Consider the following 26454-nt stretch of genomic DNA (forward strand, 5'->3'; position numbering starts at 1 on the left):
GCATCACTCATTCGCTTGCACAACCCCTTTTTACAGGAGGGCACATTCACACATCTCACAGATAGAACAACAGAAGACCATCCATGCCCAAATCGAGACTCGAACCCAGGACGCCTAGATCGCAAGCTGAAGAAATTGTTATCATAGATCAGTTGGCTAATTTTTTATAGTAATTTTAACAAAGTTTTATTTGAATGAAATTCAAAATGCTAAATGCATTAAATATTGCATTGTACATTACCTTAATCAGCACATTGTAACTACAGTCATATTTGTGATATTATGGGTCCATAAATGTCTTACTGCATAAAGCTCGTGATATCATAAAATAAACCATGCATTGAAATGTAATTAAAAAATTTGAGAACGAAGATGATGATATTCACTTTTAAACATTGTTTCATTTCGTTTATTTTATAAGTCAAGTTTCAATGGTGATTAATCTTATTTCTTTATGGAATAAATGGAACACAGTACATCTTTTACGAGCAAATACGATTCTTCTCTAATATTCCTTGAAGCAAAAAAAATCATGCTTTCTCTATATTAGCTTCTGATGAAGTTTAAAAAAAAAACGATCAACCTAGAATTTCACTCGACCATGAAAATGTCGCAGCTAAATGCCTCCGCGTACGGTAAGTCAATTTAGCTTCCATTTTTCTTCCCATGACTTTACAAAAATATGTCGTTGGTCTGAAAATGGAACAGAGCCTCGTTCTTCTGAAATTTCCATTTCTTCATCTTCATGTAGCTTTCGTTTTAGATTAATGAATAGTAACGCTCGAGTTCGCAAGCCATGAAATTTAATGAATGGAAAATTTTGCGTTCATTAAAAAAATTGAACAACTGGAAATTAATTGGCATTGTATTGCAAATGCAGATGTTTGGTGTTATATATATATTTCAAGTTTAACTATTCTATCGAATTCGCTGCCGCTATCGAATTAAAAAAGACTGATTTCGAACCTTATATTCAATATAAATTATTATCGTTTTACATTTTGCATAGTTTTTATTATTCTTTTAAAATTATAAAAATAGTAAAAATTTGTTATTTTTTTTCAAAAATTAAAAAAAAGTTTTTTAATAAGGCAGGCATGTAAAGTTTATTTTATTCTGGATGTAATGTTTGAAGTCTGGGTGACTATTTTATTTTCTGTAGTATATTTTGTACAAAATATTGTAAAAAAATAATTAAAACGTCTCTAGTATTATATTGCAGACGATTTTGCATTTTCCATTTCGTTTGCATTTTGCTTAGCATTTTTTATTCGCTGAAGCTTATCTACGCTAAATAAAAAGAAGGATCTCAGTGTGATATATTGATAGTAATGAATATGAATGTAATAAAAATTGTAAGACACTTCTATTACATATTTAGAACCAATGCAGTTTCATTATAAAATTATCTCTCAGCGAATAAATACAAATTAACACATTGTCTCTTCTTTGTAACATATCATTATAATCTTTTAATCAAACAACTTTAAAAATTACCGAAAATTTTTGTTTCTTGTCGATGAAGTCAATATTTTCTTAGATTTGACGTTGTTGGACCTCACAAATTTAATATCTACCTTAAGATGTTTCTGTAATCAAATACAAAAATGTAGGATATTATTTTTTTATATAAAAAATAGATTTCAAAATTCAGAATTTCACGCAGAAGTGATTAATTATTTCGTATGCAACATTAATTATTACACCATTTTAAATAGCATTACGAAAGTAGTGCTGCAGAAAGTTAGATTATAACGAAATTCAGTAGCACCTAAAAAAATTAGATTGATGAAATGATTAAAAAATACTACATTTCGTCTACTAGACTCTGTTTGTTTGTTACGCTTTATATATTTAAATCTTTTTAACTGTGTTTATCACTTTCGGCGTGGTTAGTTCCAGAAACTAAACACACCCATTTCACAGTCATCGTGTTAACGAGCTGAAATTAAGAAGATATTTCTCCTTGTCTATTGCTTTCTTCCTGTACTTGTATTAGTTTTATTTTCCTTTAATTAGCCTTAAGAAATGGTTCGTTTAAACTGAAGTAATTACTGCAAACGATTCGTAATAGTGGAGAGACAAAAAAGTTCAGTTAAAGTTTCAGTTACATCTAAAAGATCCTTAAAATTGTTCTAATGTTGCACTATGCCCACAAAAAGTATACAATTTGAAAAGTTTGATTTTTTAAAGATATTATGTTAAATTAAAAAAAATATTTAAAATATTAAAGGGGTTTTAAAGGGTGTGCTATTGGCTGAAATGGGCGACGAAGGATTTCGAAGTAAACATAATAACTAAAATAAATAGAAATTTGAAGCAAAGAAAAGTTTTGAATATACTTAAGTATCTCAGTGAAGTTAAGTCATCAAATAATCTCTAACGTGAAATTTATTTTTCTGAGGATAAAGTTAGTGCACAGTTAGTTAGTTATATATTAAACTATGCAGTAATTTTTAGGAAATCGTAATTTATCATTTACTATTAAAATAATAGTTTGAAAATCTTTATCGCCTTAATTGAATTTTTCAGTAGGTTTATTATACTATAGTTTCGACATTTACGTTCAAATATTATCTGATGTCGATCATATAAATAGAAATGACAAATGCGACTGATTTTACTCATATTTATCGATAATTTTCTGAGTTATGTATAAAACGCATGCTATGCATAATTATATCCGAAGTTCCGTAGAAATCTCAATGAAAATAAATAGATTTTCAAATGGTCAAAAGAGATTAAAGCACTGTTTTCAATTTATGCATCAGAATTTAAATTAAATATCTGGAATTAAAAATCTTCTTCTTTCATTTCGATTCCTAGTCAATATTATTTTAATATAATTTTTGTGTATTTAATAAGTCTTGGCTTCTTTCTATTGGCTGTATCTATCAAATTTTTTATCTACCATGGCTTCAGAATTTACAGAGAATCTAATGCAGAAAAATATAGTGAATGCCCTATTTTATATTTATAAAAATGATGAAAAATAATTTTCTTCGAAAATTAGATTACTAAAGTTTCTATCGTATTTCTATATTTATCATCTAGTTTTTAAAGCAAGATGATAAAAGTTTCTATCTCTTGATATTTCAAAAAATCCATGAAAAAGTTTAAAAAATACTAAGTGCCAATGACTTATAGCTAAGGGGTTCGGCAGTTATCGTTAACACATTAGGAAACAAACCAGAACCTCTCTTAGAGATATTTTTATAAGATTTAATTTGTTATGTCATTTGAAGATATAATAAGAAAAATAAAATAAAAAATATCTAAGTGCCAGAATATTAAATATATATATTTTTAACTAGGCAATAATTTTTAGTGAATCGTTTTTTTTTTCATATCTTATTAAAATAACAGTTTGGCAGTGATTATTGTCATAATTGAATGACTAAAATGTTAATTTTTTAATTTGTGTTATTTTTCCACAATTCGAACAATTCTGATTATATATATATATATATATATATATATATATATATATATATATATATATATATATATAATATGAATTTATTAAATTGCTAAAAATTAAATGACACAGTTTCAAAAACCCTATTTTTAACATATGATACATGCTTTATCTAAACAGCTTCTTAAGTAGACAATTTAAATAAAACAAGAGATTTGTTTGTCTTTAAAATTCACGCTACATTTATTCCTTTTCCGTGATAACAACATGTTAAACTCCTAACGCATAAATGTTTATCATTGTATTATGAACCGTGTTTATGACAGATTAAGCAATCTGAGTCCGAAAGAAAAAAACCAATATCATTTCTCCGTTAAGACAGAGCAATTAAGGTATAAAGAAAGCAAACCTCGATACGAAACCGAAGACCCAGTTACTTTCAAGCTTTATTTTTAGATCCTTTCACCTGCCCAATACGTGCTCTGGACCCACACGCCAGAGCCATTCATTAGAGCAACTTTTGCTTGCTAGGGGTAGGTACGACTTCTAAAAGTAAAATAATAATAATAAAAAAATAATAGAGAACGTTATTTAACGCAAGAGCTGGCGAAGAATATTGAGAAGCGGCACGACTTCCTCCTGTGTCAATTTTACTTCCCTAAACAACACAGAAGAAAGAAAAGAACAAATAAAATAATTGAATGGAAGAAAAAGAAAATGCGTGAAGGTTTATAAAAGTTCGTTGATCCTCTATAGTAAGGGACGGGTATTTATTTTTGTTTGCTTACTACCCCAGATATGGTGAGTTGTGTATCGCAGATGGAATGCGCTAAGAATCGCAATGCTTTTCGTGGTTTTTTTTTTATTAGAATGCATGTGCGAATATAAAAAAAATGTTCATGTTTTTGATAAAAACATGACAGAATTTCCAATTTGCATATATAGAATATTTTTTAAATAGAATAGTTTTGAAACAATAGATTCAGTTTGTGCCTGCTCTTCTCAGTGGCGTTTTTGTTTTTTTTTTTCTTTTCGTTTCTTAGTCGCTGAACTTGAACACTTTTTAAAATATACCTTTTCTGTATTTGCTTAAATAAAACAGTTGTGTAGACAATATCTTGCTTTTAACAATATAGGTAGATATATTACTGAGTATTTGAATATCGGTGGCGGTTTCAAAGCTCATGGTATACATAAATGTTGTGTTTGTAGTTACAAATATTTAAATACATAAAATGAACAGGAATAAAACAAAATACAAAATTTCATTAATCTCAAATCTTTATTATTCAGAATACTCTCATTCAAATCAAATTTCTGCTTATTTTGCGAGAACTTGTAGCTCCATATCAGAATGAAATGAATTTAAAAATAAATTTGTTGAGAAAAAAAAAGGGAATTTAATATTTTTATGAGGGTTATTTTGTTGTAAATAGAGATTTGATCTAATAGAGACAATTTTTCTTATTAAATACAAAAGTGAAAATGTTTAGATACATGAAAAGAAGAATTCCGTCCAAGTTGCCATGAATTAAGATTTGTAAGTTGGAAAAAAGTTGATTAATTGTTCACATAATAAGTATTTCAAGTAAATGATTGGATATAATTATATTCATGTTAAAAATTAATTATTTTTCTTTTTTTCCTAACTAATTGCATTAATCAATTTTATCATGCTATAATGAAGTTCATTAAATATAATTTCATGAGTTTGTTTATTTCGCGTTTAGTAGCTTAGAAATACGTTGTTATTAAAACAGGCATTAAAAATTTTAACTGCTATATAACCTGTATATCTATTTAATAATTTAGTTTTATTGTTTTATATAAAAATTTTAATATGATAGTTTCACATATTATCTAAAGAAAAACCGTTAGACAGTAACCTTAAATAAATTTGTAACAAAATTTATTTTTAAATTTACGCTTTAAATAAAGTGGTATTGCTTATAATCCTTCCTGATATTTTCCCTAAATCAAGATACAGACATCAGTTTCTTACTTCTTTTTAGAAACTAAAGTTGTTAAAATAGTTTATTTTAGTTGTTTTGAGTCTAGCTGTTGAGTTTAGATGCTTAGTTGCTTCAGTTCGTGATCTTAAACATAGCGTTTGGTAATTGTTTCTTTATTGAGTGCTTCTCATAATTCATTTTCTTTAATAACTTGAATCGTAATACTTGTATGCCCGCATTAATCTGCATAAACATTAAAATACCTGAAGCATTTTTTGGAATCGCATTTCTCTTCTAAAAATAAAATCATTCTTGTTTTTGAAATGAAATGTCTTTCTTCTAAATCGGGCATTTATCTGAAACTCGAATCTCCGGTTCCTTGGGCAGTCGCACAGTTCCAACTAAATCCAGTTAGTCAATTGGGCATTCTGGTCACAAATCTTGGTGAGTAGGTAAGTAAGTAGGTAATCATCACTGCGAAGATTAGCCTATTTTTGGCATCAGGAAGAAGGCTTATCTGCCTACTTACCGCTGTTAATATAGAAATAAACATTTTTCTGAATTATAGATATGCGTGTGACAGATAAGGTGCTTGATCATGTGGAATGGAAATGGTTAAAAATAACTTTTCGCGACAAGATAACCATTTTTTTTTAAAATATATTTTAAATATTTCAATGTGTAAATTTGGGATTGTTTTGTTAATGTGAATGTAAACTCAGATTTTAAAACCAGGTGAAATCATTTCGATTATTTGTGAGTACATAATAAATGTTTTGTAATTAACAGCGAGTATTGATTTTTTCATTTTCTTTCATGTAATAAAATTAATTTTTTTATTATTAAATTAATTTTTCTGAGAGCACTGTCATCATTAAACACAAGTGGTTTACAGAAACAATAATAACCATATAGTTTTATGAAGAGATTTTACAGAAAGTTTTTCTTTACCCCCCACGCACCTAAAAAAAGGAAAAAAAAAATAAGAATTAGAAAAATTACAAAATAATTTTTTTTTCGAAAATAAACATTTGTATATAAAAAAAACCCTTGCTTCTTTATTATTATTATTTTTTTTTTTTTGAAAAATAGGATTTTTAACAAAATGAAAGCTGTTTAATACTTTTGAGTTTTTTTTTTTTTTTTGAAATGATGAATTTTCAGTTGTTTTGATATCGAAATAATGCTCATCTAACTAATTTTTTACCATTTAATAAAAAAAAATGTTTTGCAATTTGACAAATAATTTCATCAAATTTATTTATATTAATGCTTTCAGAATTGAATTTCTTTAACAGATTAATTTAATTTCTTTGATTTCTAATGGTAAATAAAAAGACAATAATTTTAATTGGAATTATATAACTTTTAGTAAGTATGTATATAATTTGATTGAATTGAAAAAATAATATTGTTGAATTTTAATATTTAATTATATCTCAATTGTGTTGTTTCAGAATAAATTATAATTAATATTACTTTTTTCCATTTGCACTTTAAAAATTAAGAAATTAAATTATATGAGATATAATTTCTAATATCAATTATTAACGTGTATAACACTTTTTATTTTTTACATTGCAGTTTGTAGGTTCTGATGTACCCTTTTACGATAACGATGTTTGTAAAAAGGAAATGCAGTACATTGATCTACAACCACCAATCCTCAGCCAGACGTCCAATCAGTACAGTAACTCCGCCATAATGGAATATATGTTCCCTAATGGCACAAATGAAGGTATGTAGTAGAAAATATATCTTTATTGTGTTTATTCAAAAAAAAAAAAAACTAGACTCTTAAAAAGGGAAATGTATTGTAATGTAAAAAATAGAGGAATATTTTATCTTCAAGGTGAATCTTGCATTCCTTAAAAATTACACGAAAAGTTATAATTATCAAAGCATAAGTCTTGCGGAGGTACAATTCCTTCAGAGTTCTTTAAATGTGTAAATTAATTACTAAATTATTAATTTTGGGCGTGCATATGCTGACCTCGTTTCGAACGCGAGCTTGCTAAAAAAAGGCATTATGCGTTGAAACAGTTCCGCCATTGTGGCGGTTAAATTGATGTCTATTTAGAATTATAACATAACAATTTTTTATTTATTATAACTGTTAATTATAACATAACATATTTTAGCATTATAACGTTTCGAGGGAAATATTTTGAAAATTATTACAAAAGATGAAATTGTGTAAATCAGTTAAAGTCGATTTATTAGGAAATAGTTATAACCTAGTTATTTCACTAGATTAATAATGCCATTTTCGAAAGTTAAATCGCTTATATACGTATATAAATTCAGTTCATTACCTCAAATTTTTTGAAAATTATTACTTATTGAAAAAGACATCGCTAATCTAGGTATACTGTTAAAGGTACATTTTATTTATTTTGAATTATATTTTGATGCATCTTACCATCTTTCAAATCTTAATGGCCACGAGAAAGGTCGCAATTCGACCTTTTAAAATCAGGAAGAAAATAGCCGGTGTTTTATTATCAAATATAAAATATAAGGATGTAAGCAAAAGAATAAAGCTTACAAAGTCCAGGAAATACTTAAAACCATTGAAATAAATCGAGGTTTTTCCTCATTTTTCAAAATGTAATTTCTAGACAATGTAAATGATTTTCAATGAATATTTATTAGCCGCTCAAAGAAAAGATCTGCTAAACTAGTTAAAAGATTCTCATGACTATAATGATTGAAGTGGAAACCATAATCATTCATGATGTTGAGAATGCTATATAATGATAGGATTTTAATGAATTGATTTTTCTTGTTTGAAATAAAAGAAAATGAATTTTATAAGTGATTACTCTTTATTTTGTAATTTAAAATGTCTATTTAAATAAGCAATAAGTTTATTGCGTTTTGAATAAAACCATTTTAGATCATTTATTTAAATTTAACAAAAAATAAAAAAAGCTGCATTTTTATGTATTTTAAAACAAATTTTAAGGACTTTCCACAACATTTTGGATTGGATATTTGAAAATTATTTTCTGAAAAAAAAAGTTATAAAAGCACCAATAACTTCTTTTTCCTTTTATTTATTATCGATTATCTTTAATTTTTATCTAAAATGAAATTCTTTCAGTCAGTATTAATCCTCCATTTTAAAATTACTTTAATTTATTTTGCGTATTACCCATCAATACCATTGTATTCAAAAGCAGCTTTATTTATATTGCCATTGTAGTTGAGAGAGGAAAGTACAGAGTATTGAATGATGTAATTACCTGATCTCCATCTAGAATAAATTGAGGAAAAAATATATCCAATTAAAAATCATTTATCCACGTGTGTATACTTTATGTAATCTTCCATTAGGTACCGGAATGAAAGATTGGAAATTAAGCTTTTCTGTATAGTTTCACAATCTTCATCCAGTCTCTGTTAATTTATTTGGTAGACAGTCAGTCCTAAGAATATAAGTGCATGTTTCTGAAAGTTTAATATTTACCTAAAAAATAATTTTTATTAGCTGTATTGACAAATTCCTCAGGATTCTTAAAACACATTTGATTAATTATCCATAAGAAATTATATCTTACTTATACGGCATTTTTTAAAAAAATTAAAGGAGATTTTCAGACATATTAATTCTTGTATATTAATCCTTATAATATCATTACTTCTGCTAATTCACTGAGACATCATACATACCCTTCAACAGTTACGGAATTTTATTATAGAAATTGGGTGAAAAATACGTAATTATGGGTATATAATAAAAAGTTAAGGAAAGCTTGCCGAAAAAATGCCGAAAAAACCGAATCTTTGCTCACAGTATTTTTTAGTATTTTTAAGGAGGAAAAAAAAATAGAATCCTGTTCCAACTTGAATACAAAAACACTGGAGTCGCTCCTCATAATAAAAATGAATAGAGTAATTGATTGTAATGTTAAATTGAGCAATGAGGATTTTTAAAAAAAGCAAAGGTTATTACTAATCAACGGAACAAAATTGTAAATTAACAAATAATGTTAATTTGTTTGATCAACAAACTTGCATTGTGCAATTTTTTTTTAAAAAAATATTTCATTTATATATTTAGTTAATAATAAATGTCTATTAAATAATTTTTGAATAATGTTTAAAAACATTTGTTTTAAAATTAATTATAAATTATTTATCATTATTATTATTACAAATTGTTTAAAAATTAAAAATATTAAAACTATTAATTTTTTCGTTATTATTAACTAACTTTAAAATTAAATTAATTAAAATTTTTTAGAAATAGCTATTTATCAATAATTAATTGGTACTACATATCTGAGTCTACTACTATCTGTATTGATACTGCATATCTAACGTAGCGGTAAGAAGTACTACTGATGACTGGGCAACCAATGTTGAAGGGTATGCACCATAATTATATATCGAAATTTCAATGACATGTGCAAGTATTGTCGATATTTTAAGATAAATCATATGTTTGCATTCCATTTCTTTGCAGATTTACAATGGGAAACTACACGCCCCTGGCAGTATAAGCATCCTAACCAGTGGACAGAAGCGGAAGTCTTAGAATGGCTCATCAACTGGTCCAGACAAACTGGCATTGATCTTCTCGAACTCAACTGCATGACAGAACTGAATCGCATGAACGGACAAACCCTTTGCGAACTGTCTCAGTCCGACTTTTATACATTAGACCACCAATACGGACCCCTACTTTATCAAAGCCTACAGAACGAAATAGCGAATCATCACTGTAAGTGCGCTATGAAATTTTCCTCTTGTCTCCCAAATGTCTTAACTTATTGGCATGTGTCAAGATAAGAGTTTATCTAATTTTTTGAGAGCTTTTAAAAAAGAATCTCAGTTGTCCTTTTGCATTTAAGTGGGTGTGGTGTATTATCATGAAAGGACTTTGTCTGTTTGACTATTGGTTGCTTAAATCCGTCTGAGCTTTCGCTGAGTTATCAAAACCTTCAAACCTAGGATGATCCAAAGGTTTGATTAACTATAGTTACTTGATTTATAGGATCTAATAAAAGTCTTGCTAGAACAAGGAAAAATGCATAAATCTTAACACTTTAAGAAGTTATGATATCAATTTTATTGTAGTTGTAGTAAACTAGTTTTAATGCAATATGATATCCATTTAACTTTAATTGGTGGTATATTTTTATGGCATTCCGGTTGTTTTTTACGTAATTTTTAATCTTTTCAAATTCAATTACTTCTAATTGAACAAATGAATATAGAACAAATGAAACGGAAACTGTGTCATGTTTAATCAATTTTCTGATTAGAAGATTTAAGTATACAAGTTTAGTATAAAAAAGTTTTATGTAGAATTTTGATTTGCTCTATAAATATTTGATTTTCTTATGGAATTTTTTCGGTGCTTTCTTTAACAGATAATTTTTAAGTGTAATAATTCACTTTTCAGATCAGTTAAGTCCAACATCATTGGACGTTACTTCATCAATAAGGTCTGACAATCCTTTACCTGCCTTCCATACGTGGTCGAATGACACGTATTCACAACTTCTGAGTGTTGTTGGATCAGACATACAGGGTAACAGCCCATCATCAAGTCATGGTAAGAATCTTTATTTTGATCCTAATTTCTGTTTTCTAATCTATAAATTAAAGTATTATTTTATAAAAATACGATACGCCACATTAAAAATGTTAGTTTGACAGATAGATCTTCGGTTGTGATTTCCCAATAATGAATTAATTCATCACCACCAATTACTAAATTAAGGTGATGTATGTGTGTTGTTTAGATGACCTAACATTTAAAATAAATTAATGAGAAGTGATAATTAAGATTAATTATTATTTTTATAGAAAATAATTGCTTTCTGGCGTGTTAAGAATTTTTTTCTATTGATATTATAATTTTTTTTTGATATGGTCTTTTTTTTGTTTGCTTAAAAACTTTAAATTTAACCTTATTAGACCTTTGACTCTTATTACTTACAATTAATAATTAATAAATGCTTGCGCTTTGTATGCAATAAATGCTGAGTTATACTTAAAACTTGAATTGTAAATTATCTGTTTTTTATACTTATTGATTTTTTTTCGTCATTTATATAGAATTGAATAATCTTTTTTAGTTCGAAAATACGTATTTTTTTATTTTAGACTCTTATTTACTTTAACTCCAAGTAATGTTATGAAATCATTATCAATAATATAATTTGAGAATATACTTACGTTTAAAATTTTACTTATTTATAAATCAGTAGAGTTGTAGGTTTTTTAAAACTTATTTTCAGATTCTGACCGAGAAGATAGAGAAAGTACAAGCAGTAGTATGAGCACCGCAAATGAAAAATCTGCAGTCAACACTCCAGCATTCATAATGTCATCATTATGCTCAGGTGAAATAATTAATTCATTTAACCGTTCTATTATTGCTTTAATTATTTATTTCGGATCTCTCTATAATTAGAAGATTAAATAGATTATAATTATCTCTCTTATCTTAGATTATAATTATCTCTCTTATTTTAGATTATAATCTCTCTTATCTTAGATTATAATTATCTCTTTTATCTTAGATTATAATTATCTCTCTATAATTATTAGAATGAAATTCACAAAAATAACTTCTACAAAAATTCGGTATTGCATATTTTCAAAATGAAAATAAAAAACGAATAAATATTATTTTTAGTTCACTGTAGTTTGATTTATCTAAAAAATTCTAATTATCTGTTGAATCATTGTTTTATATCCTTTTCTAATCGGTGTTGTCTTCCCAATTGTTTCAGATATTGACGGGAAGAAGCCAGGAAGAAGAGGTAGGCCACCTAAATCGGAAGCCAGATCTTCCAGAAGTCGACAAGGTATCTTGTCGGCACATTAATTATTTTCTGTACAGCAACCTCCCTTTATATAGTGCCTCAACTTCGCTCAGTATGTCATCCTTATCGATTGATATGATTGACAGAATTCGTAGTATCATATAGTTTGATATACCGTCCCCACTGAATTATTCATTGTAGCAATGCATTAAGGAGTGAAAAAATATAACGAAAATCCAAAATTTTATATTCAGTGCATGCCGTTTAATGTTATCGAAAACCTTTGTTGCCGAACTGATGCATACAGTTTAGTTTAATTATATTAACATCCCGTTTTAATATTAAACTTCTTCTATTTTGGAATGGACCTCGTAATTTTGAGCCATGGTGGGGGCAGCGCCTGGACTGACACTCCCCTCTCCAATCTTTCGTGTCAAGCCAGCTGGAAGAAATTTGGTTACGACGGATTCGGCCTGCAGTAGGTCTACTGACACGACGTTTTTTCGATGGAATCGGGTATCGAACCAGGAACCCTCTTATTCTGAAGACGAAGCCTTACCACCAGACCATCCACGTTAAAATGTACATTCAAATATTCGTTTAATTGATCACTACATCTTTTAATATTATCAGGTTTGAAGTAAAGAATTGTCCGATACTTTATTTTTATCAACGTTAACGAAATTTCTCCTAGCAAGGAAACGCCTAGGTGTCTTTTTTTTCTGTGGGTTTCACATTCTTTTATCTGAATTAGAGCAGCCTGGATTAATTTAAAAGAGAGTCGAGTCAAGTTTGTGTCTTATAAACTACTACTCTCTGCGATTGATTTGCGAAAGCTAGATGGATAAAAGCAACTGATTTAAGAGTTAAGGATAAACAGATAAACAGGAAATTCTTAACATGTATAAACGCTTTCCTAAAATGTGTAAAAGCAACGCTACGACAGAGTTGAAAATTTATCAGCACCTTCTTTGTAAAATTCTGAAAAATCATTAGCTTTTTGTGAGCGAGACCAAGCATTGATGATTCTGACGGAGATGACTCTAAGTGGGTAAAAAAATCCTCTAACAAACATAGAAATTAATCAAGTGCTTGATATTTTGGCATTCAACTTGTTGCATGGTTCAACAAATACAATACAAATACAAATTTATAGGTAAATTGTTAAGAAATAATTATCGATAAACAACAATTAACGAACTTTTTAATTATTACTTTTAACATAAATTAAAGCCTTGAAGAAAGTATTTTTTCCTTCATTTGATAAACATATAATTAATTCTAATCAATTCGGTTATTTTTATTTATTTGTTAGCGTTATCGAAATTCTTAAGACCCGAAGTAATCACATTAAATGGCAGCTATTTAATCTTTTTAATATGTACATTAATTGCTTCGTCAAATATTTTATGATTTTACAACAACTTGTGAAATTATAAATAATTTCATTTATTATGTTACAAATATATTTTCAAAGATTTTTTAGTAATTATAATTAATAAATATTTTTTCTTTCTTATTATAATATTACATTTAATTTAAATTTCATTATAAGTGGAGGTTGCTGTACATATTTGTGTCATTTCATGTGCTTTAAATAAAATGAAAAATATTCCATTGATGATATAATAATTTCCATCTTTATTTTTTAAATTTAATTTTGATACAATTCAAATGGCTGTTTTTATCTAAAAACTTGTAGCATTTTGGAGAAAATAATTTTTTGTATTTTCCTTTCTCCAATATTTTTTTGGTTGGAGATATCTTGCATCATGCTGACAACAGTATGATTTTAGTAATAGGTCATGAATTCAACTGATAAATTAATGCGACACTTTTCGTATGATTCACCGACACCCAGTTTCTTCTTCTTCTTTTTTTTTTTGCATTATGACTAAGAAAAATCTAACGCGATGAGTATGCGCATTTCATCCAAATTATATGCAGTTAATGAAAATAGCAAGGTATATGTAAAAAAGAAAGCAATACTCATGGTGACTGTCGATTTCAAATTTATGTCGAATCCATTATTGAGAAATAGTTCGCTATAAATACTTTTTTTAAAAAAATGTCATATCAACTAAAAATATTATTGAAAATGAATATTTAATAAATCATCTACATATATTTCTTGCAAATCTGGGATTGAAATAGACTTTGACATTATTATTTTACCAATATCGGATATAAATGAAAAATTGTGAAAACTTTCAAGTAATTTTTACAGCAACTTATGCCGCTTTCAATCAGAAAAACACACTATGATCGTCAGGTCAGGCAGCAACCGATAAATGAAAAGACACATTTAAATCTTGTGCTTTACATTTATAATGATCCGTTTATTTCTGAATGGATGATTATAAAATTTCTTTTAGACGCTAATATTAATGAATTGTATATTCCAGCTGTTACGATAATGGATGGATTAAAAAATAATTGCCTACACACTATATTACTTGTGCATATAATTATCCGCTCCTGGATTAAAGGAATATCGAGTTTCTGAGAATTCTTATTTATATCTACCGATGTATGTTTAAAAGAAAGTATAACAAATACTTACTAAAAACCGTTAAATGTCAATAGAAACCCAAGTGCATTTATTTTTGTACTTTCGTTTCCTACGTGTCTATAAGTAAAAATTAGAGGCTCTGCCTAAATTATCCTGCAGTAGCGAAGTTAAACATATTTAATTGCCGCTATCTTTCGTATAACTTTATAGGATTATACGAAAAGAATTCACAATAAATTGGCATTAAATTTTTAATATTTCCCTTAATTTTCTAATATCGTCGTAAAGTATATCTGGCATTATTCTTAGCAAAGTTTAAATCGGAAGTCTTAACCAGTTATATATGCAAGATCAAAGAGCGTTTCATCGTTCTACGCGTCTGTATTCTCCAATTAGCTATCAGTTAACCAAATATGCGTTTTATCCCTGAGAATAATAATTAGACAATTCAAAATTTTTGAATTGCATTTTTTTAATTTTAAAATGTTAAAAATTAATCAACTTTTAATATTTACGGAAAAGATATGCGCATTGTGAAGATTCCATTTCATAGCGGTAGCAAGTGGCTTTCGAGATATTATCTGATTTCTTTTTTGCGATTACTCCCCATCAATGGTACAGTAAACTGTATATTTTATTATTATTTTCAACTTTTCATCATACTTTTTTTTAAAGTTGGATATATGCACTAATGTATTTGTTCCTAAGGCGCTTCTTTAAACTGGTGTCAGTATTTCTATTTCATTTTCCCTTCCAATCACCACATTTCTATAAAAATTAAATTGAAATTTTTCATGTCCCTTCTTGAATACGCTGTTCTCATTAAGAAAGAAAAAAAAAACTTATCATCCGCGTGATGTAAGCATTCAAAGAATTAAAGATCAATTTACATCGACAAATATTAATATTCTCCCTTTGGCAATCTTTAGATAACAATTCTATGATCAGTGCAACTTATTTGACTACGGTCGTACATAATATGCATGATGTCTAGCCTTGAACTGCAACTCCCTTGTGGGAAAAGGGTTATACGGGAATTGGACGAAGAGCCCTAATAGTATTTTAGCATCTTTCCTAATTGCGTAAACATACTCTTTTTTGATCGGAAGTGCGATAACACTATTGTTTGCGGCTACTAAATCAGTGTGTCACATTTGCGATCCTGTTTGCAGGTAAAGGAAACGGAAAATTGTGGGAGTTCATCCGTGACCTGCTTTTGGACCCTGTGACAAATCCGAGCCTGATTCGCTGGGAAAGACCCGAGGACGGGATCTTCAAGTTCGTGCAGTCGGACCGCGTAGCGAAAATGTGGGGGGACAGGAAGCAAAATCCCAGGATGACATACGAAAAACTCAGCAGAGCCATGAGGTTTGTATTCGCATTTTGTATTAATAATATTTGCGTCCATTCTAAATCTTATAGTCTTAAGGCACTATATTATAGGTAACATAATAGGCATTAATTCTTAAGGTATAACACGTTTTCACTATGAACCTTATATATATTACAAATGATTAATTTGATTTAAAATTTAGATTAAAATCTCTGTTTTCAAAGCTTCTAAATACAGTTAATTTTTCTGAGATATCCACAGAAATTAAGAATTATATGCTGGCAAAATAGTTTTAAAGATGCAGATGAATTGGAAAGTTGAAATTTATTTGTTCAGATTTATTTGTTATTGCCTGGAAATTTATTTATTATTGTTTCAGGTACTTTAATCGGAAGGTTTAAATTCTGCAATTCAGTGACGTTGTTTAAACAGTTAAAATATTATGATTATGAAATATTATGAACTTGTGAACCTTACGGTCATATTTAGCTAATATTAAATTATAGCTACTGACGCAAAATAAACAAATAACATTAAAAATTTCAATAAATATTTTGTTTACTACAAAATAATTTCACAAAGGAATCTTATACTAATGTCTTTTTTATTGTAGACTATTAATTTAATTCTTACTATTTTTTAAATAAAATTTTTATGAATTCAGTTTATCTTATAAGAAAAATGATTTGAGATTGTTGCCAAATGGCCTATATAAGTATTCTGCCTAAAGGTTGCTTTCGAACTATCAGTTATATTGCTTGAATAAAAGAAGAGTTCAAATAAATTATTTTTTTCAATCTTTCTGAAAAATATATACTTAGAATTTGAATATAATGAACATGATATAACATGAAGTAATTTTTTAATATATAATTAAATATATATTAAAAAATTGCTTTGTTCATTTAATATTTTTTTTGTTATTATGCACATTTGAAATAAAAAAAAATCATGTAAAAAAATAAGAAATGCCTCAAAAGTAATTTTGCTTTGCATTTTAATGCTTTCTGTGAAAGAAAATATGATTTTTCAAGTAAGTATCTTTATCTTTTATTATTCACCTTATCGAGATACTTATACAGGTGTACTGAACTGTACAGTGTACTAATGAAATATTTTGGTGGTTTTCCTCAGAACTTATTATAGCAGTGGAATTCTGTCGCCGGTTCCAAAAACAGAAGGCCTACCCAAAAAACTGATCTACAAATTCGGCCCCAAAGCAAGCGGGTGGCTCAGAAAACGTGCATGAACTTCATGCAACCTTATCATTCTGGAGAGCTTTATTTTGGTGATTGGTACTTCTTCTCTATCCTTTCATACTAATATTTTTTATCTTATAATTATTATTTACTGTACTATAATAACAATATGGTGTTGGTTTTATTGCATGCTACTTTACTTTAATATTATACCTGTAGATTTCTTTTGGGTGTTATAACGTTCTAACTAATCACTTGGTATAAGTTTCTCTAAGGGCCTTTAATTATCCTCTATAAGTTGTTAAAATCTCTCGCTTGCTGTCACCCCATTCTGGAATTTTTCTTGGATAAATTATAAATAATTTTCATTTAAAACAGATTGTGTAGGGATTGGTAAACGCAGGGACCATATATTATTTTTTTTAATCAAACGGATTAAAAATTGTAACTTCAAACATTTATTTCATTCAAAAAAATTAAAAGTGTAATTGTGAATTTCGATGAAATCGCTTGAATTAATATTTCAGTTATTTAGTTGAGCATTTCTCTTTCGTAGAAATTCTGCCTGGTGCAATGGATTCTTTTTTATTTTTAAAACTCTCTACAGTTAATTATTTTTAATAAGAAAATAATGTTTCTAGTGTATGTACTCTACAGTTAATTATATTTAATATGAAAATAATGTTTGATCAAGATTTGTTGAAGTTTTGAAAAATAAGGTAAGTTTATTTCGGATATGGAAGCATACTTTAAAAAAAATTATGAAATGGTCACTTTCTCCAAAAATAAAAAAACATAACTAAGGCTGTTTAATGCACACAAATATATTTATAGCTTTACAAATTATTGCATTTATCATGACGAGAAAAGAAGGAAATATTTTTCAGCAATCTTCTACAGAATGGCATTTTTGCAAATAAAAAAAAATCTTCTAAAAGAAATTTTTATATGGAATATTAATATTTTGTAGAATACTTTTTTTAGATATGGTTCTTACGAAATGAAATAAGGCGATTTCATATACCAAAAAGAGTTTTCAAATAAACAAATAAAACATAAATTCTATAAATATCTCCTCAGTAATATTATAAAGATAAAAAATAATTTGAGAATATTTATCCATATTTTAATCGAAAAATCGTTTTCTGTTCCTAAATGGAATACATAATTTTGTGCTAAAATTTAATCCCAAACCGATAGTTACTTATGAATAAAGTCTGAAACGTGCATTTGAGAAAATAAAAGGATATAATATTCAAGTCCTTTAAGTTAAGTAGCTAAATTAAGAATCTGTTTATCAGATATCATTGAGTGAATAAATGATGGAATTAAAGAATTGTCGAGTTATTTGAAGAAATATTAATTGAATGACAATGATAAAGCTATTTCAAATATTTATAATAGAACAATAAATTGCGATTAAAATTCTCCATGAAAAATAAACTGATAATTTGAGGATATTATAAGATTATTAAATAAAGAGCACAATAAAATTTTGGGGGAAAACCCAAATACCGTAATTATCAAGACGGAAGACAATATTCATGGTTATTTAGAAAGTGTCCTTGACGATAGATACAAATAAAGTGGGAATAAATTTTTCGAATTCTAGTCTGAAGTCTACAATATAGTTCAGATATAAATCAATACTCATATCCGTCATATAATTCATATTTACTTATCAAATCAATTTTCCGGATTACTACATACGTCTTGTTATAAAATATGCACTTTAATACGAAATAAAAAAAGTTTACAAAATTTTGAAGCTCTGTTAATTCTATATTCTCCACTAAATTAGAAAATTTAAGTGAATTTCCTTAAATAATCTTTATTGTAACGTATTTTATACGTTATAAGAAAGCTTATCCAACGAAAAGAACATAATTAGCAAAAATTTCGTAACTGTGTGAAAAGCATTGTTATAAACTGGACATTATTATCATTCATAAAGTTGATGATTGATTTAATAATTGGTGAATTAATAATTTAATTTAATAATCGATTGATTAAGAAAGGGTGATTGATTTAATAAGGGTTTTTTTTAAACTCAGGTAACTGATGTACTTTTCTTGATTTCATATGATTATTTCTTTGAAATGCTGTAACATTTTAAAAATGAAATTTTTCAAAATTTGCCCTGTTCAAATATTTAAATGCCCTGTTTCAAATTCAAAATTTGCCCTGTTTAAATGCCCTGTTCAAATATTTTTTTAAATAGTCATCAGTTCTTCTAGCCTAAAATTTCCCAGTTACTCATATTGTTAATACAAATCAACGAATCGGCATTCATTTAATGAACAGCGAAGACTGGAACACGTACATCAGATGTATTTTTTTTATTTCAACTCTTTCACACATGTTATTCGAGACAATAGACCAATGGAATTAGTAGGTGGCGCTCCTAACACTCCCGTGATTGACAGATGGTTTCCATAAATAAAGCCAGTTGCTTGTTTTCTCTTGTAAGATTATCCAGACGCGATGGGATCACTACGTCATTGAAACATGACGTACACTCGGTCTTCTAGACAGATGGTTAAAAAGCTGCTGTAAAGAGGGAGGGGGAATTAGAGATGACGGCTGCTGTTAATCCTGATTTTTATAATACAGCTGCGTTTAATTCATACTTAAATCTAATTTCAAGATCAATGTATTAGTTACTTCGCAATTACCCAATTAAATATTTTTTGATATTTTGTGAAAGTAGCAAATTTACTTATTGTTGTTAGTCAGTCATACATAAAACTTTATTATCAAAGACCATTAAACTTCAGGATCAAACGACAGCTGAATGGGGTCATGTGGAATTCTATTTTAGAAAGAAAATCATTAATATATTCGGAATAATTAATAATCTATTTATAATATTATACTTTGGTTTATATTATAGGAATAATATGTTGCATCTTTTAAATAAGGCTTTTCCATCTAAAATTTTCTAAAATAAAATAAATTTTTAATAGTGCATTATTAGATTGTAATTGAGCTGTATAGAAACAAAAGAAAAAAAAATCTTATGTATGTGTGTGTGTAAGTATATATCTACCGAAAGAATGCGAATTGTATGACTACACGCAATTTCAAAGATATTTAGTTAATAAGAAAATTTAGTTACTAATAAATTGCATGTTTAATATGCTAGGTTTTGCCTCAAAAATATAAAATATAATCCTATAATTTTAACCCAGTTTTTCAAATAAAAGGAAAAATTATTTTTATAGATATGTCTTTTACAGTTTTAATAAGTATTTTACATTCATAACACACTTTTAGTGTTTACTAAATATTTTTTAATTTCTTTTTCATGAAAACAGAGATGGTGCAAACGATTATAATTTGTATTTTCATTTAAACTTTAAAAAAATGATTCTGAATCAATATTTTCTTTTAAAAAATTCTGAGAAGCTGGTTTTTATTCATACATTCTTATATTATAAAAAATTGTGATAACCATTTATATTTATAAATTGATAGTAATGTTACTTCTTTTTTCTTTGTTTGAGTGAACCATTAACAAAAGTTTAACAAATTATTTTAAATGCATAAATATTTAAATTAAAAGCTTTCAGAATTAAAATGTATTTCTACAATTTTTAATTGGATAATTTATAAGTTTTCTCATATGTTTACATGGCATCACATTTTTCATTAATCCTCCTTTGAATCAACTGTGTTTATAATTTCTTCGCTGTTTAATATTTATATGTCGTAAATTATTATTTTCTTTTACCTTTACCGCTATTTTATAGTTATTTTATTCTAACAGTGATGTAACTAATTCACGCAGAAATTTAAAATATTGCTTTATAAAAAGTATATTCCTTTGTTTTCTTATCACATTTTATGATTGCCAAATCTGATATTTTTCCACAGAACAAAGAATGTTACGTTAGTTTATGATTTGATATCTCGTATTACAGGGCGAATTTATAGAAAATTTCACATTTATTTATAATGATAAAATAAAAATGTGTTTTTTCACTGCTTTATCAAGAAATGATAAAATATTAACTGTAAATGATACGACTACCAGAAATTTATAGCTATACTATGTTTATTTGTAAAGTGTCATTCGTTAAAACACTTTGATTAATTGTAAAGCTTTCACCTGGTTGTTGTTTTCGAATTAGCGAAACTATTCGAGTACAATAATAAGGAAAATGTACATTTGCACGCATATTGTGGAATTAAAAATTTTTTTGGAAACATTTTAATTTTCTTAATGTATTTTTGATGACGCGCGACATTCTTCAATGTCAAAGTAGTGAAATAAATCTATGCGAAATCACTTCTGTTATTGAATATTTCGATCTACGCCTCGCTTAGAAATCCTCATCTATGTATTCCAAAATTCACTTGATGAAATGACACAGAAACTCGTTGCTATGGCAACAATGAATAGCTATGTTTTAGTAACGTTCCATTAACCGAGTATATATAGCCAATTATATACTCGGTTAATGGAATGATTTTTATATTGACAGCGAATGATTACATACTATTTGTAGATTATAATTTCGTTTCCTACTACCAAAGTAAAAACTAATTAAATTGTATTAATCACATTTTATACTATATCTGTATGAATATAATCTTCCTCATCGTACTTTTCAAAAATATTTACATGGTTTTATTACTCGGAGCCAGAGATCGATGAATTAATCTGTGTCATAAATGTATTGAATAGTAACTTAATTTGGGTGATATATTATAAAGATTAAGCAGTGAAAGTGGCGGTCAAGGAATAAATTCTTCGGTCAGTTTTTTTATAGTAACTGATATTATGTACAGAGAAAAACGAGAAAGAGTATAGGAAAAATAAAGCATTGACTAATGTGAAAATACTGAAAATGATATTAAAAAAGTACTTTTTTCAAAATCTTTTGTAACACAATTTTCTTAGTCGTATTCTTCAAAAATATTGTTTATAATTTTATTAATCGAAATAAGAGATCAATGAATTAGTCATATATGTTTTAAATAGCAAATAATACGACTTACGTTATACGATATACGTTAATAGCTCGGATGATATCATATTATAAAAATTAAGCATTGAAAGAGTGGAACAAAAGAATGGATTCTACGATCATTTTTGTCGTAATTTTATTACACACAGAGAAAAACGATATAGAATATAAGAGGGAAAAAGCATTAAATAATGTGAAAATATTGAAAAGGATATAAAGGATTTGCTTTCTTATAAATACTTCGTAATATATTTTTGAATTATCCTAAAATGCGACATAAATTTCTTTTACATGTACCTTCAAAATTTTAGAATTCTTTTTTTAAAAAATCTAATAAGCACAAGGTTTGTCTTTTTTTTTTTTTTAATATTTTGCATTTTTTTATATGGGCGGAGTTATGTAATTAAGAACCGACTATCAAATGTGGATTTTGAATTCACTGTTTTAAATTGTATCTTAGGGTGAGATGATATATTTCATTAACTTTACAGATTATTCAACCGGCTATTATAGTGAAATAATTAATTTAAAAGCAAAGCAATATTTGGTATTATCTATATTGCTTTATAAAAACAATGATTTAGTTGAACCCTAATTATATGGATTAATTGAGTCTGTCCCAGTAAAAAATAAAGCAATACTTGATATAATTTGTATTGTTTTAGTATAGTCATTCGCTAGAATTCCATTTACTCGAATCAGTTCTAATCAATTACGATCCGGATAGTTTGAAAATTGAAATAAAGAAATATTAGAAGAAAAAAATATTTATAGCATTTTAATTTAATTATAGCAAAATCAGTGCGATCTTCATTTTGTATAGTTAACATTCTATAATTAAAATTCACTGTTTGAATGTATCGGTCAAAGTCAATTGTTTTTGCTTGATAAAATTTAGTTCTTGGATATATTTTTTTTTTACCTGAAAACGATTCGGATAGTTAGAATTCTATAACATTTTGTTTGCTCTTAATTGCATAACTGCGACTTTTTTTTTTCTTTTATAATTTTGATAAGTCGCGCTAAAATTTTGAATTTTTCTTATTTTGTGAATATTTTAATGTTTTATAAAATAACTGATTGATTATGTGTTTCCGTATTAAATAGAATATTTCTTCACTAGATATTACTATAAGAGCCAAGTGCTTTTGCCCGTCTTTGGCAGGAGGTTGGTTTACAAGTTTGGCCCCAACGCAACTGGTTGGAGGCATGGTCCAGGCTGCCACTGAGCGACTTCTGGTGTACAGTCATTTAACTTTCAACACCCCACATCTGTCGTGCACATCCCTAGATTGGAACTGCAGAAGTTGCTCATTTCATACTTTTTAAGTACATAAAAATCTATCTCCATTCACATTAATATGTATCAAAAAATGATTGAAACTTCCACCAATTGAGGAAATGTCCGTACAAGAGGATCGGTAAAACTGGAAGATTTCGATTTCAGATATTATCTCCAAGAACAATGATCTCCGCTTGATCCTTGTTTAGAAAGCGTTGTCCACAAATATATTTTCCGTTATTTTGTATTGTTTTTAACAACTGAGAAAGATTATTTTTGTTTTTGCTTTGCGAATTTTTATTGATGTATGTGTTGCAGTTGGTGTTATACGTTTTCATATAACTTTTTCAATCACTTTGTGTGCAAAGTATGTGTTACTATTATTGTAATTTCAATTTTATGTGATTTTTTTAGACAATTTCTGAAATATTTTGTATTTTTAAATACATAAAAACTGATTAGAACATATAGTTTTTCTCTTTGTAGAAATTAATTGTAGAAAAATAATTGCAATTCAACATCTAAAATTTATTATAATTGAATAATGAAATTTGTTTAGTAAAATGTAATATTAGTGCATTGGTTTTTTTTTAAGAATTCTCATTTAAAAATAAAAATAAATATTATATTTCAGATTGTCTAGTTTAATTTAAAAGTATTTAATCATTATTATTGTTTTCTTTAACAAATTTGTGTGACTGTCCCAAACTTTTCATTGTTAAGACTATATATATTATATATATATGTTTCATTTGCAAAAACTCAATTAGTAACTCCGGACATGCTTCTAACAATGAATGTAAAAATCTGACAATCAAGTCATGATAAAAAAAATATATGTTTTCATTTAAATGTTTGTGTTTTATGTCCTGTAAGTGTTGTACCTTTAGATTATTTTGTAAAAAGTTACATTATATGTAATAATTGATATATAAGTATATATTCTTTAAAGGTATTATGAGCAAAGATTATATGATATCAGCTGCTGTAAAATAGCAGGGTTACATAGCTTCATTCATAAAGATTTTATTTTCTGTGGACCAGTTAATTCATGTAAATATATATTTTAAAGAGTTTTATATGAAATAAATTTTAACTTAGAGTTTAATATTTAAAAGCTTTTATATAAAATCATATATATATATGTATATGAATATTTTTATGGCCAAAAAATAGCCATTTCTAGAAAGGTGATTGAATAATGAATCAAAATATTTTGTGATACTAATTATAAATTTTAGTTATATTGTATAGTATTTACATTTTGCAAATTAATAAAATTAAATATTTTATGAAACTTTAAATATATTTACTTGAGGCCATTATAGAAGCTGTAATAAAAACGATTTGTGATAATTAATTTGAAATTATGTTGATTGTATATCAGATAATAATATATTCTAATTTCAAAATATAATAACCATATTACTTTAAAATTCTGACATATTAAAAAGAAATCTTTGAATCATTTCGCATACAAATATCTGATCAGAAATGAAATAAAGTTTATGTGGTTCATTATTTTCAGTAGATTTTTTTTGTTTTATAAACCATGTATGTTGTGAGTCTCGAAAACATTATTAAACATTAATGCCCTTTTTTTGTTTCCTCACGAATATCTTTCATCAAAAATTTTTTTTAAGTTTGCTAATTCTGCATCATTTTTTTTCTTATTTAGTTATACTATTTCAAAAATAATTTCTGGTGAAATTTTTATTTCTTTGTTAATGTGCAATAAAATATCTCTTCAAAGTATTATATCATTTCTTGTTAATAATGTTATCAATTTTGATCTATTTTATTTTATGTTTTTCCTCATATATTGACTTGAAATGAAGATAAAATCTTCATTTTCGAAAAGAAGAAAATTTCCATAATTTTTTCTCTCATTAATTTTTGTATGGACTAGAACAGCCTTTTTTCCCTAAATGGAAATTTTTAAACCTATTTTTTTAATTTTATTTCCTTCTTCCAAATTTGGCTTTCATGCGTTCTTATTCCATTTCTGTGGCATTGTTAAAGAAATTATATCATTTTCCTCTTATTATTTTGATCATTTATTTTCAGATGCAAAACATACTCTTTTTCAAGTGAATTAAACTGTGTATATAAATTTCAAAATGCATATGTATTATTTTCGTAGATATATTTATAGTATAAACATATCAAAATGTTCAATCAAAAGTTTTTATTAAAAAGTTTTATATTATGTGTTGATTCTTTTTAGTTTATTATATCGATGAGTTATGCATTTTTAGTCCATGGGTAGGCGTTATGTCATATTGCTAAACACTGCTCTGTGACTTAAATTAGAAATATTTAAAATCTTTTTATTTTAAAAAATATCCAGAATACGTATCAATTATGTATCTTAAAAGATAAGAACAATTTTTTTTAATTTAAAATTTGTAAAATCTTGTAAATTTAATTTACTAAATAAAATCTTGTAAATATGAAATCTAATTGTTCTTCCAAGGCAAATATTATGTCATTGAGCATTAATATTAAATAAATTATTTGAATAATTATTTTTTTCAAAAGGGAAATATTTCTTAAATTTGAAATATATCCAAAAATATTACCTTATACAGTTTTTAATGTAATTTAATTTATATTTTCAATTTAAAAAAAATAAAAACTTTAATTTCTGTTGAATTTTTATAAAGTACAAATTAAATCTTTTTTTTTTCTAAATTAATTTTAAAACATTGAAAATTGGTATTTTAAATTTTTAGTTCATTTGTTTCCTAGAAATTTATTTCAACGACTTTTTTTTATTTATGTATTTTAAGAAAACTAAGAGATTTTTGTTAGTCCATTATTACTCACATCGCTTCGTTATGATTTCAAATCTTAAAATTATCAATTTTAAGTGTGAAATACTTCGTTGTAAAGACAATTTTTCATTTGTATATAAGATTTCATAAGTGCCTTTTCTGTATTTTAAATGCTATTATATCTTACTATATAAATAAAATCAGTATATTCATATTAAGTGTC

At 26.7% G+C, this 26454-nt stretch overlaps 1 protein-coding gene across 4 annotated transcripts in view; it reads left to right on the forward strand.

Annotated features, from left to right (window-relative positions):
* Nucleotides 1-26032, forward strand: part of LOC129965669 (ETS homologous factor-like) — a 159979-nt gene extending 133947 nt beyond the window's left edge. Inside the window, exons 3-10 of one of the 4 annotated variants that reach the window (XM_056079769.1) lie at nt 6955-7108; nt 9842-10099; nt 10784-10936; nt 11625-11729; nt 12123-12152; nt 15840-16035; nt 17135-17288; nt 23296-26032. In XM_056079769.1, the coding sequence (XP_055935744.1) occupies nt 6955-7108; nt 9842-10099; nt 10784-10936; nt 11625-11729; nt 12123-12152; nt 15840-16035; nt 17135-17249 (1011 nt within the window). In that variant the 3' untranslated portion in view covers nt 17250-17288; nt 23296-26032. Of the gene's footprint in view, nt 1-6954; nt 7109-9841; nt 10100-10783; nt 10937-11624; nt 11730-12122; nt 12198-15839; nt 16036-17134; nt 17289-23295 lie in introns of all 4 variants that reach the window. The other 3 variants (XM_056079767.1, XM_056079770.1, XM_056079768.1) reach the window with 3 other exon arrangements.
* The last annotated feature ends 422 nt before the right edge of the window (nt 26033-26454 follow it).

Source organism: Argiope bruennichi, chromosome 4, assembly GCF_947563725.1.
Source record: "Argiope bruennichi chromosome 4, qqArgBrue1.1, whole genome shotgun sequence".
Taxonomy (NCBI): Eukaryota; Metazoa; Arthropoda; class Arachnida; order Araneae; family Araneidae; genus Argiope; species Argiope bruennichi.